The sequence below is a fragment of the Pelodiscus sinensis genome, chromosome 3 (genome assembly GCF_049634645.1).
Source record: "Pelodiscus sinensis isolate JC-2024 chromosome 3, ASM4963464v1, whole genome shotgun sequence".
In the NCBI taxonomy this organism is placed as follows: Eukaryota; Metazoa; Chordata; order Testudines; family Trionychidae; genus Pelodiscus; species Pelodiscus sinensis.
Window position 1 is genome coordinate 186,148,177 of NC_134713.1, and position 14,145 is coordinate 186,162,321.

Genomic DNA, 14,145 nt, shown 5'->3' on the forward strand with positions numbered 1-14,145 from the left:
CATTAGCTTTATTTATGTGTTAGAGTGGCAATTGAACATGAGTCTTGTCATAATGAATCTCTAGCTTTCATAGCTGAGAATTTGACAGTAAGTCCAGTTGATAACCCACAGCAGGGCAAGCAGGATGCACGCCTGGTGCCATACCACTCCCAGGCATCTCTCTGACCCCTAGACATAGGAGAGGCTATAAGGCTCTGTAAGCGCTCCTGCCATGAGCACTAGCTTAGCCGTTTCCATTGGCCAGGAACTATTAACCAATGATAACTGCAGGAATGGTACCTACAGGTAGGACCATCACACATAGCCACCAGTCTCTGCCTCCGCCTAGGAGCCAGAAGGAGATGTTAACAGCTTTCTGGTAACCATATGAGTTTAAACGCTGCCTGGAGTCCACACCCTGAACCCTCTCCTGTGCCCCATCCCCCTTCCCCAGTTGTGAGCTGCCTCTTGCACCCAAGTTCCCTTCTGGAGCCCACACTTCCCTGCCCCAGCCTGGAGTCCCCACCTGGAGCCCCTCCTGCACTTCAAATCTCTTAGCCTACACTGCTGTCTGGAGCTCTCAGCCCTTTCACGCCACAACCCCCTGCATCAGTCTAGTGAGAGTGAATGAGTGAGGGTAAGGACGAGCAAGTGAAGGAAGGTGAGGGAAATGGAGTGAGTGGACAGGGCTATGGCCTTGCAGAAAGAGAAGGGCAGGAGCATGGCCTTGGGGCAGGGTTGAGGCAAAAGTGTTCAATTTTCTGCAAATATAAAGTTGGCAACCTTACTCAAAAGATCAAATACGTTGAGTCAGTTCGTCTGCTGGTGTAAACTGGTAAAATTCCACTGAAGCAGGCTGAATATATGGCTTATTTTAAGTACTCACTATTCTAAAAATCTGTGGAGTAGTACATTCATTTTAGGAAACAAATTTTTTACTTAACTAATTGATACTATATGTACGTACATAGGTATGATGTGGATCCTAGTACTAATTTTTAGGGCAAGTTGATGTTATCTGAGAAACTACTTACATTTTTGTTTAAATAACATGAAAGTACAGATCATCTAGGTTTCTTTTTTAAATTCTAGCTATTCTAAATTTGATACTAGCTATGACAAAGTAGTATATTCACTGAGGTAAAATAAAAGCAACAGAGGAGAATTAGGCCTCTTGTCAGCCACGTTTCTGCTTGGTGCTCATTTATAGCAGTCATCAAAAACTAGCTTTCAGTACTGTTGAGTACTTACGACAAGATGTAAATAATAGTAGCTTGGACGTTTAAGTTATAACGGTATGTCTACACTACAAAGCTAATTCGAACTAACAGCTGTTAGTTCGAATTAACTTTAATAGGGGCTACACATACAAACCACTAGTTTGAATTTAAATCGAACTAGAGGAGTGCTTAATTGGAACTAGGTAAACCTCATTCTACGAGGAGTAACGCCTAGTTCAAATTAAGTAGTTCGAATTAAGGGCTGTGAGCCACTTAATTCAAACTAGTGGGAGGCTAGCCCTTCCCCAGTTGCCCTGGTGGCCACTCTGGGCCAAACCAGGGAAACTCTTCTGCCCCCCCTCCCTGCCCCGGAGCCCTTAAAGGGGCATGGTCTGGCTACAGTGCTTGTGCCAGTTGCAAGCCTGCCAGCACCCAGCCAGCAGACCCTGCACCTGGCACGGCATGAGCCAGTCACCCGCTGCCACCCAGCCCTCGGCCTCTTCCCAGGACCAGGCTGGCGGCTCACAGGAGCCTGCCCTGGGCTGCAAGAGGTGGGCGCCCGCCTGGTCTAGTGCAGAGATCGTGGACCACATCGAGGTTTGACGGGAGGCCTCCAACGTCCACAGTGTCGGCACTAGGCACAGGAAAGCAGCCGTCTAGGGCAGGATAGCTGCCAGCCTGACCACCAAAGGCCACATGCGATCCCAGGAGCAGGTCTGCATGAAAATCAAGTTGGTCCAGTGAGACCGCCGACCCTGAGCTTAGAACATAAGAATGGCTGTACTAGGTCAGACCAAGCTCCATCTAGCCCAGTAGCCTGTCTACCGACAGCAGCCAGCACCAGGTACCTCGGAGGGGATGGACCGAAGACCATGACCAAGAGATTTGTCTCATGCCATCCATCTCCAGCCTTCCAAAACAGAGGCCAGAGACACCATTCCTACCCCCTGGCTAATAGCACTCCATGGACCCAACCTCCATGAATTTATCTAACTTCTCTTTAAACTATGTTATAGTTCTGGCCTTCAGCCTCCCGTGGCAAGGAATTCCACAGGTTGACTATGCGCTGTGTGAAGAACTACTTTCTTTTATTAGTTTTAAGCCTGCTACCCATTAATTTCATTTGGTGTCCTCTAGTCCTTCTGTTATGGGAACTAATGAAGAACTTTTCTTTATTCACTCTCTCCACACCACTTATGATTTTATAGACCTCTATCATATCCCCCCTCAATCTCCTCTTTTCTAAGCTGAAAAGTCCCAGTCTCTTTAGCCTCTCTTCATATGGGACCTGTTCCAAACCCCTAATCATTGTAGTTGCCCTTTTCTGAATTCTTTCCAAGGCCAAAATATCTTTTTTGAGGTGAGGAGACCACATCTGTACATAGTACTGAAGATATGGCATACCGTAGTTTTATACTTCCCCTCTTCCTTTTTCCCTTGGCTTCCCCCTTCCAGCTCCCTCCACCCAGATTTCCCCCTCCCCTCTTCCACCCTCTCTCTTCCTCTCTTCCACCTCCTTTTCCCAGTCTCCCCAGAGGTTAACCCCCCCCGCCCCAGTTTTGTTAAATAAAGAGAGTTTCTTTTTTTGAACACGTGTCCCTTATTTTTTACATGGGTGGGGGAGTTAGGGAGGGGTAAGTGGAAGGAGGTGAGGGAGGAATGGGGCACGAGCCCCCGGTGGGGAGGCCTGGGGTGGCTCTGCGGGCTCTTTGGGGTGGAAGCTCTCCTGCAGGGCCTCCTGGATCCTGACAGCCCCGCGATTGACCCCCTCCGGATGGCAGCCTGCGGCAAGTGCAGCCAGGCTGATGGCAGAGTGCTGTGATGTGTCGAGTGAGGGCACTCAGGGCACTCCAAGATAGGATTGCTTTGCTGTCCCTCATGGAGTTAGACAAGCAAGCAGGGAACCCTGAGACCTGTCTGTCCGGGATGGGGGTCAGGTCCCTTTAAGCACAGCCCTCGGCTAGCATGAGGTAGCAGCTCCACACTCTGAGTCCTAACCTGATGCCCTGCCGGCACTAGTTCCAGTCAGCCTTAACTTCGGTTCAAGGTCCACTCAATGTGGATGCGCTATTTCGAATTAGCAAAACGCTAATTCAAATTAGTTTTTAGGTCTAGATGCACTAATTCGAATTAGCTTATTTCAAATTAACTAATTCGAATTAGTGCTGTAGTGTAGACATACCCACAGTGCTTTTCCTCAAAATATTTTTTCAAGAATAGTAATTTAGATAAATTGTGAACTGAATTGCGTTGAACAAATTTACTGTTACCTGAGAATTGCTCTTATAAATGTTTAAATGGGTGGTAGAAACTACTGAATATATCGTATTAATTGGAACACGTTATTCATGCTCTGGTAGTATTCATTGCTTGTCCTGTTCAAGAGTGTTGTTCTCACTGTGTGGGATATTTTATTGAGTATATTTTATTGTGCTCTGTCAACCGTATTAATATGTTATGTGATGACTACTTAAGATAATTTCCATAATCATAATTATTGAATTATTGTATATTCCAGGTACATATTACAAAGGGTAAAACTGTTCTGTAACAGAATGGTTGCAACCGTGAACTTGATTCTGCAGATCTAAAGTTTTTATTACCATATTTAAATTAACTGATTACTTTACAGCAGTTCTCGTGAATGAATGAATTGCTGTGTTACAGGAACTATTTTAAACAACTCATGTGCAGTAACAGTTCTTCAGAAATGGTGAAGATAGAGGTGATGAGCATCCAAATTCCTTAATATTTTTTCTGTGAAAGACAAAAGAAAATAAATAAGAGTAATAAACTGGACTTAAATGGCACAGAGGAAAGAAGTATTCTCTTGGAGTTTAAATCCTAGGTTGCAAGTGATAATGAGCTACTTACTTCATTTTATTATTTCAATGCATTCCCTTGTGGGGGGTTGACTATACTATGGAACAGTCACACAGTCTATCTTTCTTTGTGGATGGACTACAAATTAAGTCAACTGTGAAAATGAAGGACACAGCTTCAAGTCAAAATTGAGGTCATTTGGGCAGCGCTATGAAGGGGAGCATTGCTATTTTCCCCTCCAAATATATGATCAATTTACATGTAAATCTTAAACTAGACAAAAAAGCAGTTAGTCTTGAGTTTAAGCTTGTCACCACTTGAAAGTAGATCCGGGTAATAAAAGATGTATAAATGGAATTCCAGGGTTAAAAAAAATCAAGAAAAGTAATGATCAAATACTAGAAGATTTACCTGGCATTGCTCAGGTCATTTAACTCAAATTAATTTGTTTTTCTTCATTTGAATCATTGCTCTGGGGTGGGACTGGGGATGAGGGCTGCAGTATGCAGGCTGCCCTGGGGAGAGAGGACTACCACAGCGGCTTGGGGTCAGGTGAGAAGCGCCTCTTGAAGGCCACTGCAGCTCCATTGGGCACAGATGCAAGGAGAGATGCACATCCCACGGCTGGGGAAGGTTCAGGTTTGTCTGCCCCCTGCACTTCTTAGCCAGAGTGAGGAATGCAGCAAACAGAGCACTTTCCATTTGATTCCTGTTGAAAGGGAACAGCCAGCAATGTTCCCATACAAATTGGGGCGGAGGGAGATTTGACCTTCCCCTCCCTAAAGAGCACCTGGAAGGTGGAAGGCTTGGTGCCCCCAGCCAGCCCTTTTTATCTGCCTGGTGATTCTCTCTGGTTTCTGTATGGTTTTATGAGAAGCCATCCCATTCTGGACACATCACGTTCTGGATGGGGAGCTCAGAGCAGAGGGTTGGGAAGTAGGGGGCAGGGTATCCCTGAGAGCTAACTGGGCAGTGCAGTTGCAGCTGGTTCTCAAGGTGGCTGCTGTGTTGCCTGGTCCCCTGATCCTTGGGGGAGCTGTGGGAGTGAGGGCTATGCTGAAAGCTGGGGCGGGGGAATAGTGGTCTCTGGTTTTGGGGTAAGGAGACCACTTACCTGTTGCTGGCAATATGCAGAGCCCCACCCCCAGCTGACCAGTGTTTTAGAGGTGCAGCTGCCCCCATGTGGTCATTCTGCAGTATAAATGTTCCCCATGCTTGCTGTCCCCCGTGGTCATTGCAGAGCATAACTTCCTTTTCTGTCAGGCCCCACCCTTTCTGTTTAATGAGAAATAATCAGATTATAGACACATCCCATTGTCCTGACACAACCAAACCCTTGCCTTTCTTTATGATAAGAAGAAACTGCATTCCAAATTTAGTGGTTGTAGCTCTTACCATTTAGGAGGAGTTTCTGAACAAACAGACTCATGGACGGACAGTCAGGCCACAAAGTTTCTAATACATATCATAAGATAAGCGTTGTAAACTTTTTGGGGCAACATATGGTTTGAATCATGAAAACTCTTACCTTACCAGGTATAATCACAGTTACAGTTCATCCTAAAAGTATACAATTCATGGTAAAATTTAGCTATAATGTTTAGTTTGATCTGTGAGATTTCAGAGATTTGACTCTGCGCTGGATGTAATAAATCCTTATTTGAGTGACCATCCCGGTGTGCTTTTGTTCTTATGAAACATTATGAAGAAGAATTTTCAATACGTCGTTTATACTCTTAAATATCTTTTCCGTTCTAAAAAGATAAAAATCAGAGGTCTGATGACCCATCATTTTTGTCGTCTTACTGTTTAGTGGGAAATTAATTAATACTTACGCAAATGCATAAGTAAGGCTTTGGAGAGGAATGTTTAACTGGCTGCTGTAACAGATTTTGGTGAAACTGAATTACTATCCCAATATTAGAAGTGGATCAGTTGGAGGGAGCAGCAAAGTTGGCAAATACTTAGCATTTTAACTTGTTCTATGAAATTCTGCGTTAAGCCATTTGTGAGAGAAAGTGTGCTATTTCAAATGACTAGCTTAAAACAGATATTGTCTCTTTGTTTTACTTGATAGGTGCAAGAGCTGACCAAAGAGTGGACAAACAAGTGGAATGAAACCCAAAATATTCTAAAAGTAAGGATGATTTTAAATGCACAATTTTCTCATTTGACTATTTAAGTAAACTTGCAGAAATGCAATTTTTTTAAAAAAGATAAGGTTCTTAAATGATATGTTAACAAAAATAGTATGCATAGAATTCTCACTTTGATTTGCCTATTTTGAAAATAAGTTTTTGACTAAAAGTCCATGACACATTTTATTTCCAAATAAAATTGAATAGGTTTACAGCACAACCTGTTAGATTTTCTTACCAATGCTGGATCACTTCCATTTTAGACTCTGCCAAATAAATACTTATGTACTTGTTCTGTTTTTTAATTCTCCTCCTTATGTCTGCTACTGACAGCTTGTGTAAAGACTGACCATCTCTATATTTGTATGAAAATGTTAGGGGGGAAATGGCACAATTATTTCATAGCACATCCACGCTAAGAAAAGGCACATCTGTTCCCTTCACTCTTATTCTAAAATATCGTATGAAATTGGAAGAATCTTTCAGATGGACTTATGCTCAGCAATCCCTTAGGTGCTTTTGGAAACACCATCCAGAATAGTTGTTCTGTGTGAAATTTTGCTACAAATTCTGTTTATAACCACTGTTGCCAAGCCTTCATCTAAATCTTTCCTCATTCTGCCTACAAAGATTTTTCTGATGCTGTTAGACTATTAATAGGCGATACTGAGTTAAAAATATCAACTAACTCATTTTCTGATTTTATCAGTCCAAAGTGTAACTATCACTCTCCACTTGATCTCTCTCACAATCAAGTATAGAATTTCTTGCCACATGCCTTTAGTTGAGCGATGAAATTAAATCTTAAAATTCCAGTGTAGTACTTGTTTAGTCCTATCTTTGTAAATATGCTGAAGGTGCAGTTGCTGGTGAGTTCTGAAAATAATACAAGCAAACAATTGAAGAGGAGATACCGGATTTATATCGTATGACTTTGATTTGAGACTTTTTTTCTTTATTTTGATTTGCATAACTTTTGATTCCTTAAGTATTTCATAATTCTCCCCTAGGTCTTTTACTCGTTATCTGACTTACAAGTAACTTACTGTATCTGTTTCAAAATAAAATACAAGTAATTTGGAGTATAGCACAGAACTTGAAACTGCTTGCCAGATGGCATTCCCTCCCGGAAGCTCTCAGCCCACATATTTTTCTTATTTTAATTCTGGGTTCTCCCTCTAAGCAAGCCATCTCTGGATTCTGGACTCTTATTGTACAACTGCCAGAGGCATCCCCACCCTTATTATTATACCAAACTAGGCACACCTGCATTAGAGCAGGAGAGCTGAGCCAAATTTCGTTTAAGGGGCCGTTACTCTGTTATGACATATAAAACGTACATGTTCTGAGACACACTATGTTGAAGGACTTGTCTATGTGAATAATTAACCTGTGGCAAACTGGAGTATTAATCTAAGCCTCGCTAGCCTGTCTCGTGTTAACTGTTCCTTAGTGTGTTTTGATCTAGTCCCATTTCAAAATGAGGTAGATTAAAGCAAGCTACGGAACATAACAGTGGTCACATGAACAATTTGTGTGTAGCAGACTAGTGCAAAGTAGATTCACATTCCAACTTGTTGTGGACTCTTTATGTAGATAAGCCTGCTGAAGTTTTAGTCAGCTGGGCATTTTCCATTAGGGCCTTTGGAACTTGTTTGGTCTCCAGGTTTGGAAGAGCCCATATTCTTTCAACTTTTCTCCCTTGCTGGGTACAGGTGAGGTTTGACTCTTCCATGGATTCAGTGGAGAAGTTAGTTCATTTGTTATGCTCATATTATTGTTTGGGTTATTTGCTTTAGTCTGTGGTGACTAGCATGTTTGTGTATTTTTGAGTGAATATTCAAGAGCTCAGAACTGGATACAACTTTTATTGTAGTTCTGTAAACTCTTGAAGAAATAAAATGTTAAAATATTTCAGAACTGCCTCTGATTTGAAAATGTCTCAAATCCATTATCAAATGTTTCAATAATTTTTTGTTGTTTATCATTTTACATATGTAATATTAAATATGGAAAGGGAAGCAAAATGGCAATAAAAAGGTCACCATTGGGAAGCTAAACATTCAGAAGTTAGGATCCTCCAAAACCAGAGAGGTTTTCCCACAGCCTGACTGTTATTACTGTCATGTATCAATTTACACTTTATAAGAAAAATTGGATTGAAAATGTCACTGCTCTGAAACTTTCCCTTTTTACAGTTTCATGACTTTTTTTGTGTAAGAACTGGAGTTACGTCCCACCTTTTAAATGTTGATCTTAACCTGTCCTTAGGTGCCGCCACTTTTTTTTTAATGCTATCTAAAAAAGCTTTAAATTGTAAATTGACATAAATTGCACTGCTTTAGTTACTTACGACTAAATTAGGTTGACTTGCAGTGGTGTCTACACTATACTCTGACAGGAAATACTCTTCTGCCAACTTACCTTATGCTCCTTAGAGAACTGGAATAGAGAAGTCACCTTGAAAGCACTCTGCCATTGACTTAGCAGGCCTTCACTAGACTCACTAAATTAACACTGCTGCATCAATCGCAGCAGTGCCAGTCTAGTTGTAAGTATAGACATGGCCAAAGTCAAGGCTGGTTTTAGCATCCAGTATCCAAGCTGTTGTCTGTGTCTGGAAGAGTTGGGTGGTAGAGAGTTGAGTAACCTTGTTTATACTTAGGACTTTTTGAAATTCACCCACTGCTTCAAGCACCAGGGAAATTGACTGGTAGACCTGGATTTCCAGTTCTCCCAACTTTATCACATCTTACAATATGTGATGTTTTTTCTTTAACCCAGTTTACCAGAAAGTGGAGTGATGAAATGGAAACTTTGGCGTTTTGGTGTTTTCACCAATAAGTTCCTAGCTCATGGATTTGGGGAGAAAAGCTTCAAAAAATGAACCCAAAATGTACTGGCTTAGTCATAAGATTTTAAAAATAATCTCATGATTTTTAGATGCTTTACTCAAGACTATTGGAAACTGCATTTAGCAGTATTACAAAACAATGATGGTGGAATTTAGAAGAATCTTCATGTACACACAGACTAAGGCTACGTCTACACTACGAGTTTTGCCGCAAGAGCCTATGCAAATGAAGCACGGATTAGCATTTTCTCGTGCTTCATTTTTATACTCTTTTGTTCGGTTTTTGCGCTAGGGATTTTTGCGCAAAAAACAAGCAGCGTGGACGTTTCCTTTTTGTGCAAAAACCCCTTTTTCCGCAATACCAATCCAGTTTTTGGGTGCCTGAGAATGCTTTGTCCTCTTTCTCCCACCCAAGCTAACTCAGCAGAATGTCCTGGTACTTCTTGTTACCTGCCCCATAGTAGCTGAAACTGACTGATATGTAGTATTAAATTGCTTTTTGCCCTTACATACTCCACGCATTGTTCCAAAGCTGCTGAGCTATCAAATTCCTGTAACTAAATACCTCTTGTTAAATACTTCTAACATAGGTCCACCACTTGCAGGTACTGTATACATCTAATATCCAAACACTTCATACTATTTACTATGCTCAGTTACACACTTTCTAATATTTAACTTCTTAAAAGGATTTTTCAGCTTTTAGCAAAGAGTATATAGCTTATTAAGGTTTATCCACACATCTGACTTGAAATGTCCACGTTTGGTTGTTTTTTAAATAATTTTCACAATATGCTGGGGGAAATCATTTAATGTTTAACTCTGTCTACATTGACTGGTGAGATTTTACTCAAACGTTCTAAAATGGAGACCAAGTATGGAAAATTTCAGTCCAAGCGGTGAATGCTTCAAAAAGGTGAAAATGTTTAGCTGCACCACAGCAGTTGCAACAGCGTTAATGCTGTGTGTGTAACTTAAAACTTGAGCATCACAATGTTCTGCCTGCATATTTCATGCAGCTATATAACAAACTCACTGCTTGTCACTTTTTGCCCTGTATTTTTGTAGGATTCATATGTTTAATATGTATCACTAATGATTTCTTACATCAAACTATGACAGTGTGAATATTCAAATTGAACATAATGAGCTATTTTGTCTGCTATTGCTGCAGCTTTTATAGAATTCTTTTGGATTTGATTCTACTCCCACCTGGTTTGGCATTATAAGCAAACTTCAGCGTGTTGGGCCCAGTCCTGCCCTGACTACCTTTTGTCGACAGGTGCCAGATCAGATGTATCTTGGGATGGGAAACATAAAGAGCGGGAGCAGTTAGACTGTAGTATGATACTCAGAATCAAGGGAAGAAAGTCCCTTTGCTGGTAGATTGCTAGGGATGGGGCACTAGTAATCAAGAAAAGCTGTGACTGTGAATTGTGGGATGCATTGTAGTTGCTATAAGGTTTACACCTGCTGGATGTCTGACATAGTATCTGACATGACTGGCCAGTAGCATTGGTGAGGCATGTGAAAATCCTGTTGGGGCAGAGAAGGATTTATGAACAGGTTCATGCGAGAACATCATGGGAACATAGCTCTTAAGAGGGGCCATGCTACAATGTGGAGGGGTTGCCACCATAGCTGGGCTGGGCTTCTGTAGATGTCTGAAGATTCACGTGGATCTGAGCTTGTCTGGTGATTTAGAGAACCAAGTTCTCTATTAATTATTTGTGATGGAAAGATTAGGAAGAAACTCTATAAATTGACTTTTAGATATTTTGCCCATCTCCTTAGAAGCATCCGTTGTCTTTCTAGCATGCTAGCTTCTTGGCATCATTAATTGTGTCTAGAATGAAAAGCACTGATTTGATGCTCATCCTTGTGGCTTTTCCATTCATTGGTGTCCTTGTATTTGAAAACAGTGCACAGTAATTAGTAGTACAATCTGACGTAACCTAGCTATAAGAATCTGCCCTTGGTCACTTTATCTAATTCAAGGAGAATACTTTTCATGCCATATTTAATAACCTTATGTACATTTTGTAAATTGCTGCTTTGAAAAGTAGATTATGTTGACTGCTTAAATCTGATCTGCTTTGTGTTTTATCTTCACAATACTGATGACATTTGTGGAGAAGACTTGAAATTATGAAACAATGCAGCTTAACATGGGCTGTCATATTTTTAGGTGTCTTGTGACATCTCTTACTATCTTGAAAAATTTGCTTATATCCATGTCAGATTTACAGGTTTTTGCTCTTGCCTGTTTCTGTTTTGAAAAATTAGGATTATATTTGCTCTCTTCTGGTCTTGATCTATCAGCAATGTTTTATTAAAGATCAATTTTGAGTCCCATGATTCATTTTTTGTCATCCTCTAAGTGTAACTCATCCAGTTGTTGATCTTTGACTCTCTTCATAGGTTTTGATTGATATAGAAGTCTTTTGATGTCAGCGGAATTTAGCAGACACAATTTTCTCATATTTGCCTAGAAATCATTTCCCTTTCTGGAATCTGCTTTTGTGTGCTTGTTTCAAATTTCTTCCAATAACCTTTAGAAGTCCCACACATCAGTTTTTATCTCTAACACTTTTAAATACATAAAAAGATGTGTCCATTTTTTCACCTTTGTAGCTCTGCTTCAAATCCCTGCTTTTCTTCTTTAGTGTTTGTGGTACAAATCACTTTTACTTGCTTAGCTGTCTTCTCCTGTATTTCGTGTGATTCTCACACCCTTTTGATGTACTTATATTTGGAAAAGACACTCATTTAACTGCCCTAATTGTTGATCAGGTTCCCCTTACGCTAGGTGCTCTACAAACAACATCAGACCCTGCCACAAAGATCTTGCAATCTAAGTATAAAACATGAGACAATAGCTGGAGACAGGGTCCTTCTATACCATTGTCCTGTCTTCGGCCACAACATTGCAATGAGCTTCAGGTGGAAGGACTCAGCTGACTTTTGTAAGGCACAAACATCCGTCTGCACAAAGAACATGAAAGGACATGGTCCTGTGTCCTGGCTTCTCATGTGTCCTGACATACACTGCTGTTGAGTAACATGTTAATCAATAATACTAATTTTGCCTAGTCCTTTATAAATAAATAAATATATGGATATATACCTATCTCCTAGAGCTGGAAGAGGTTAAGTCCAGTCCCTTGCCCTCGCAGCAGGACCAAGTACCATCACTGACAGATTTGTCCCAGATCCCTAAATGGCCCCCTTGAGGATTGAACTCACAACCCTGGTTTTAGCAGGCCAGTACTCAAACCACTGAGTTATCCCTCCCCCATATGTTGAACAAAGAAAATATTGGGCATCTATGTCTAAACAGCCTTTTTTCTTGCTTGTGCCCTTTCAGGTATATTCTAATTTAAAGCCCCTATTTTCCTTTAAAATCCTCATTACTTTTTCAAGATGAGGTGGAAGAAGTGTTCCATTGTTTTCCTTATTCATGCTCCAAACATCTATCAAGTTTTAAGCATTTATGCTTCACGCTCGTCTCTCAAGTTCTTCATCTCAGCAACTTTCTTTTCCACTAAAGAATAGATAAAGCTCACTTTAGAAACAGTTACATCCATTCCCAAATTAGGCTGCTTGGCAGATGCAGACTCATGCAGAAAACTCCCTTGACTCCTTGGGAATGGAGTTTAAGCACAAGAGATCTCCCTCTTGATAACTCTTAGCACCAACCAGCCCAGATATTGAAAGAACAAGAAGCCAAAAGTACTCTGGTTTTCTTCTTAACCTAGCTTGCCAACAATAGTCAATTAATTTTTGGAATCACTTCCTTTCTTGTCTTGCTTATTTGCTAATATTTCTATAATAAACCCTCGCATGACTACTCTACACTGAGCTGCTTAAATCTACCCTTGCTGCATTTGTTCTGATGGTCTAATAAGTTTTGTACTACAGTGATGACCCTGGGATCTCATTGCATCTCCTGGGTTCTTTTGCATGCAAGCATTCCTTGTAATAATTGATTGTTGATCCTCCTCTCACCCTTTTTTGTGTGTCACTTGAGTTTTGCCTCTTTTGTCCTTCTTCTGTTCTTAATTGTTTTCTGTTCTTCTGCAATACAGTGTCCCTTGCTAAATACTAGTTTCCCCTATTCTCTTTGTTACATAACTTCGTGAATTTGCCAATAATCATGTCAGAGCTTACTTGAGCTCCTTGATCTCCTGTCTTCCTCTTTTCTGCCTGCCTTTCTTTCTGTGGCCTTGCCTCAGTGGCCTAGGCTAAATTCTAAGTTCCACTTGTTTTCTTTGTTCTTTTCTTCCCTGACTTAGGATGTGTGCTCCTCCTTTTCCCTGCTTTCATGTGCGTTCCCCATGTGCCTGTATACAACTTAATATGTCTACATTTCTGTCTGTCTGCCTTTTCCAACATACACTTGTTCTCTTTTTTATTCCTGAACAGTAGTAGTTATAACTGTGGAAACAATAGAAGGTTACAATAAGCAGAAATAAAACACAGATGTAAAGATGTTCCCTCATTTCTCTTAACTTGCTCCTCATTTAAAATGCAGCCCTTCAGCAGATACCCTTTATGCTTACAAAGAATCTTTCCTTCCAATAATCAGCTGTCTACTTAACAGACTTCTAATAGACAAGTTGTTCAAACTGAGATTCTTGAAACCATAAGCCATAAAGCTAGCAATATGTCTTCCATCACCAGCTGTTGATGACAATTCATGATTGCAGTGCTTATTTTGTGTTTGAATTGCAATAATTGTGACAGAGTATCTTCAGCAAACAAACTATTTTCCGCACAACTTCCATCAACTGCTGAAGTGCTAGAATCTGAATTCACAATGGACATAGTACAGGCAGTCCCCGAGTTACGCGGATCCGACTTATGTCGGATCCGCAGTTAGGAATGGGGCCCTTCCTCTCCCTGGTCTCCAGCAGACCAGGGAGAGGAAGCAAAGCGGCGGAACACGTGGGCAGCGGACAGGGCTGTCCGCTGCCCATGCGCTCCGCGGCTTGGCTCTGCTTTGCCCCCCCCCCCCTCCCTGGTCTGCAGACCAGGGGAACGGGGGGGGGGGGGGGGAAGGGGGTGCAAAGCAGAGCCAAGCAGAGTCAAGCCACGGAGCGCGCGGTCAGCTGACAGCCCAGACGTGTCT

The 14,145-nt window shown here is 41.3% G+C and overlaps 1 protein-coding gene across 8 annotated transcripts in view; it reads left to right on the forward strand.

Annotated features, from left to right (window-relative positions):
• KIF16B (kinesin family member 16B) overlaps nt 1-14,145 on the forward strand; it is a 237,704-nt gene that overhangs the window by 51,715 nt on the left and 171,844 nt on the right. For all 8 annotated transcript variants that reach the window (XM_075925620.1, XM_075925621.1, XM_075925627.1 and 5 more), the window contains exon 12: nt 6,100-6,159. In XM_075925620.1, the coding sequence (XP_075781735.1) occupies nt 6,100-6,159 (60 nt within the window). The remainder of the gene's footprint in view (nt 1-6,099; nt 6,160-14,145) is intronic.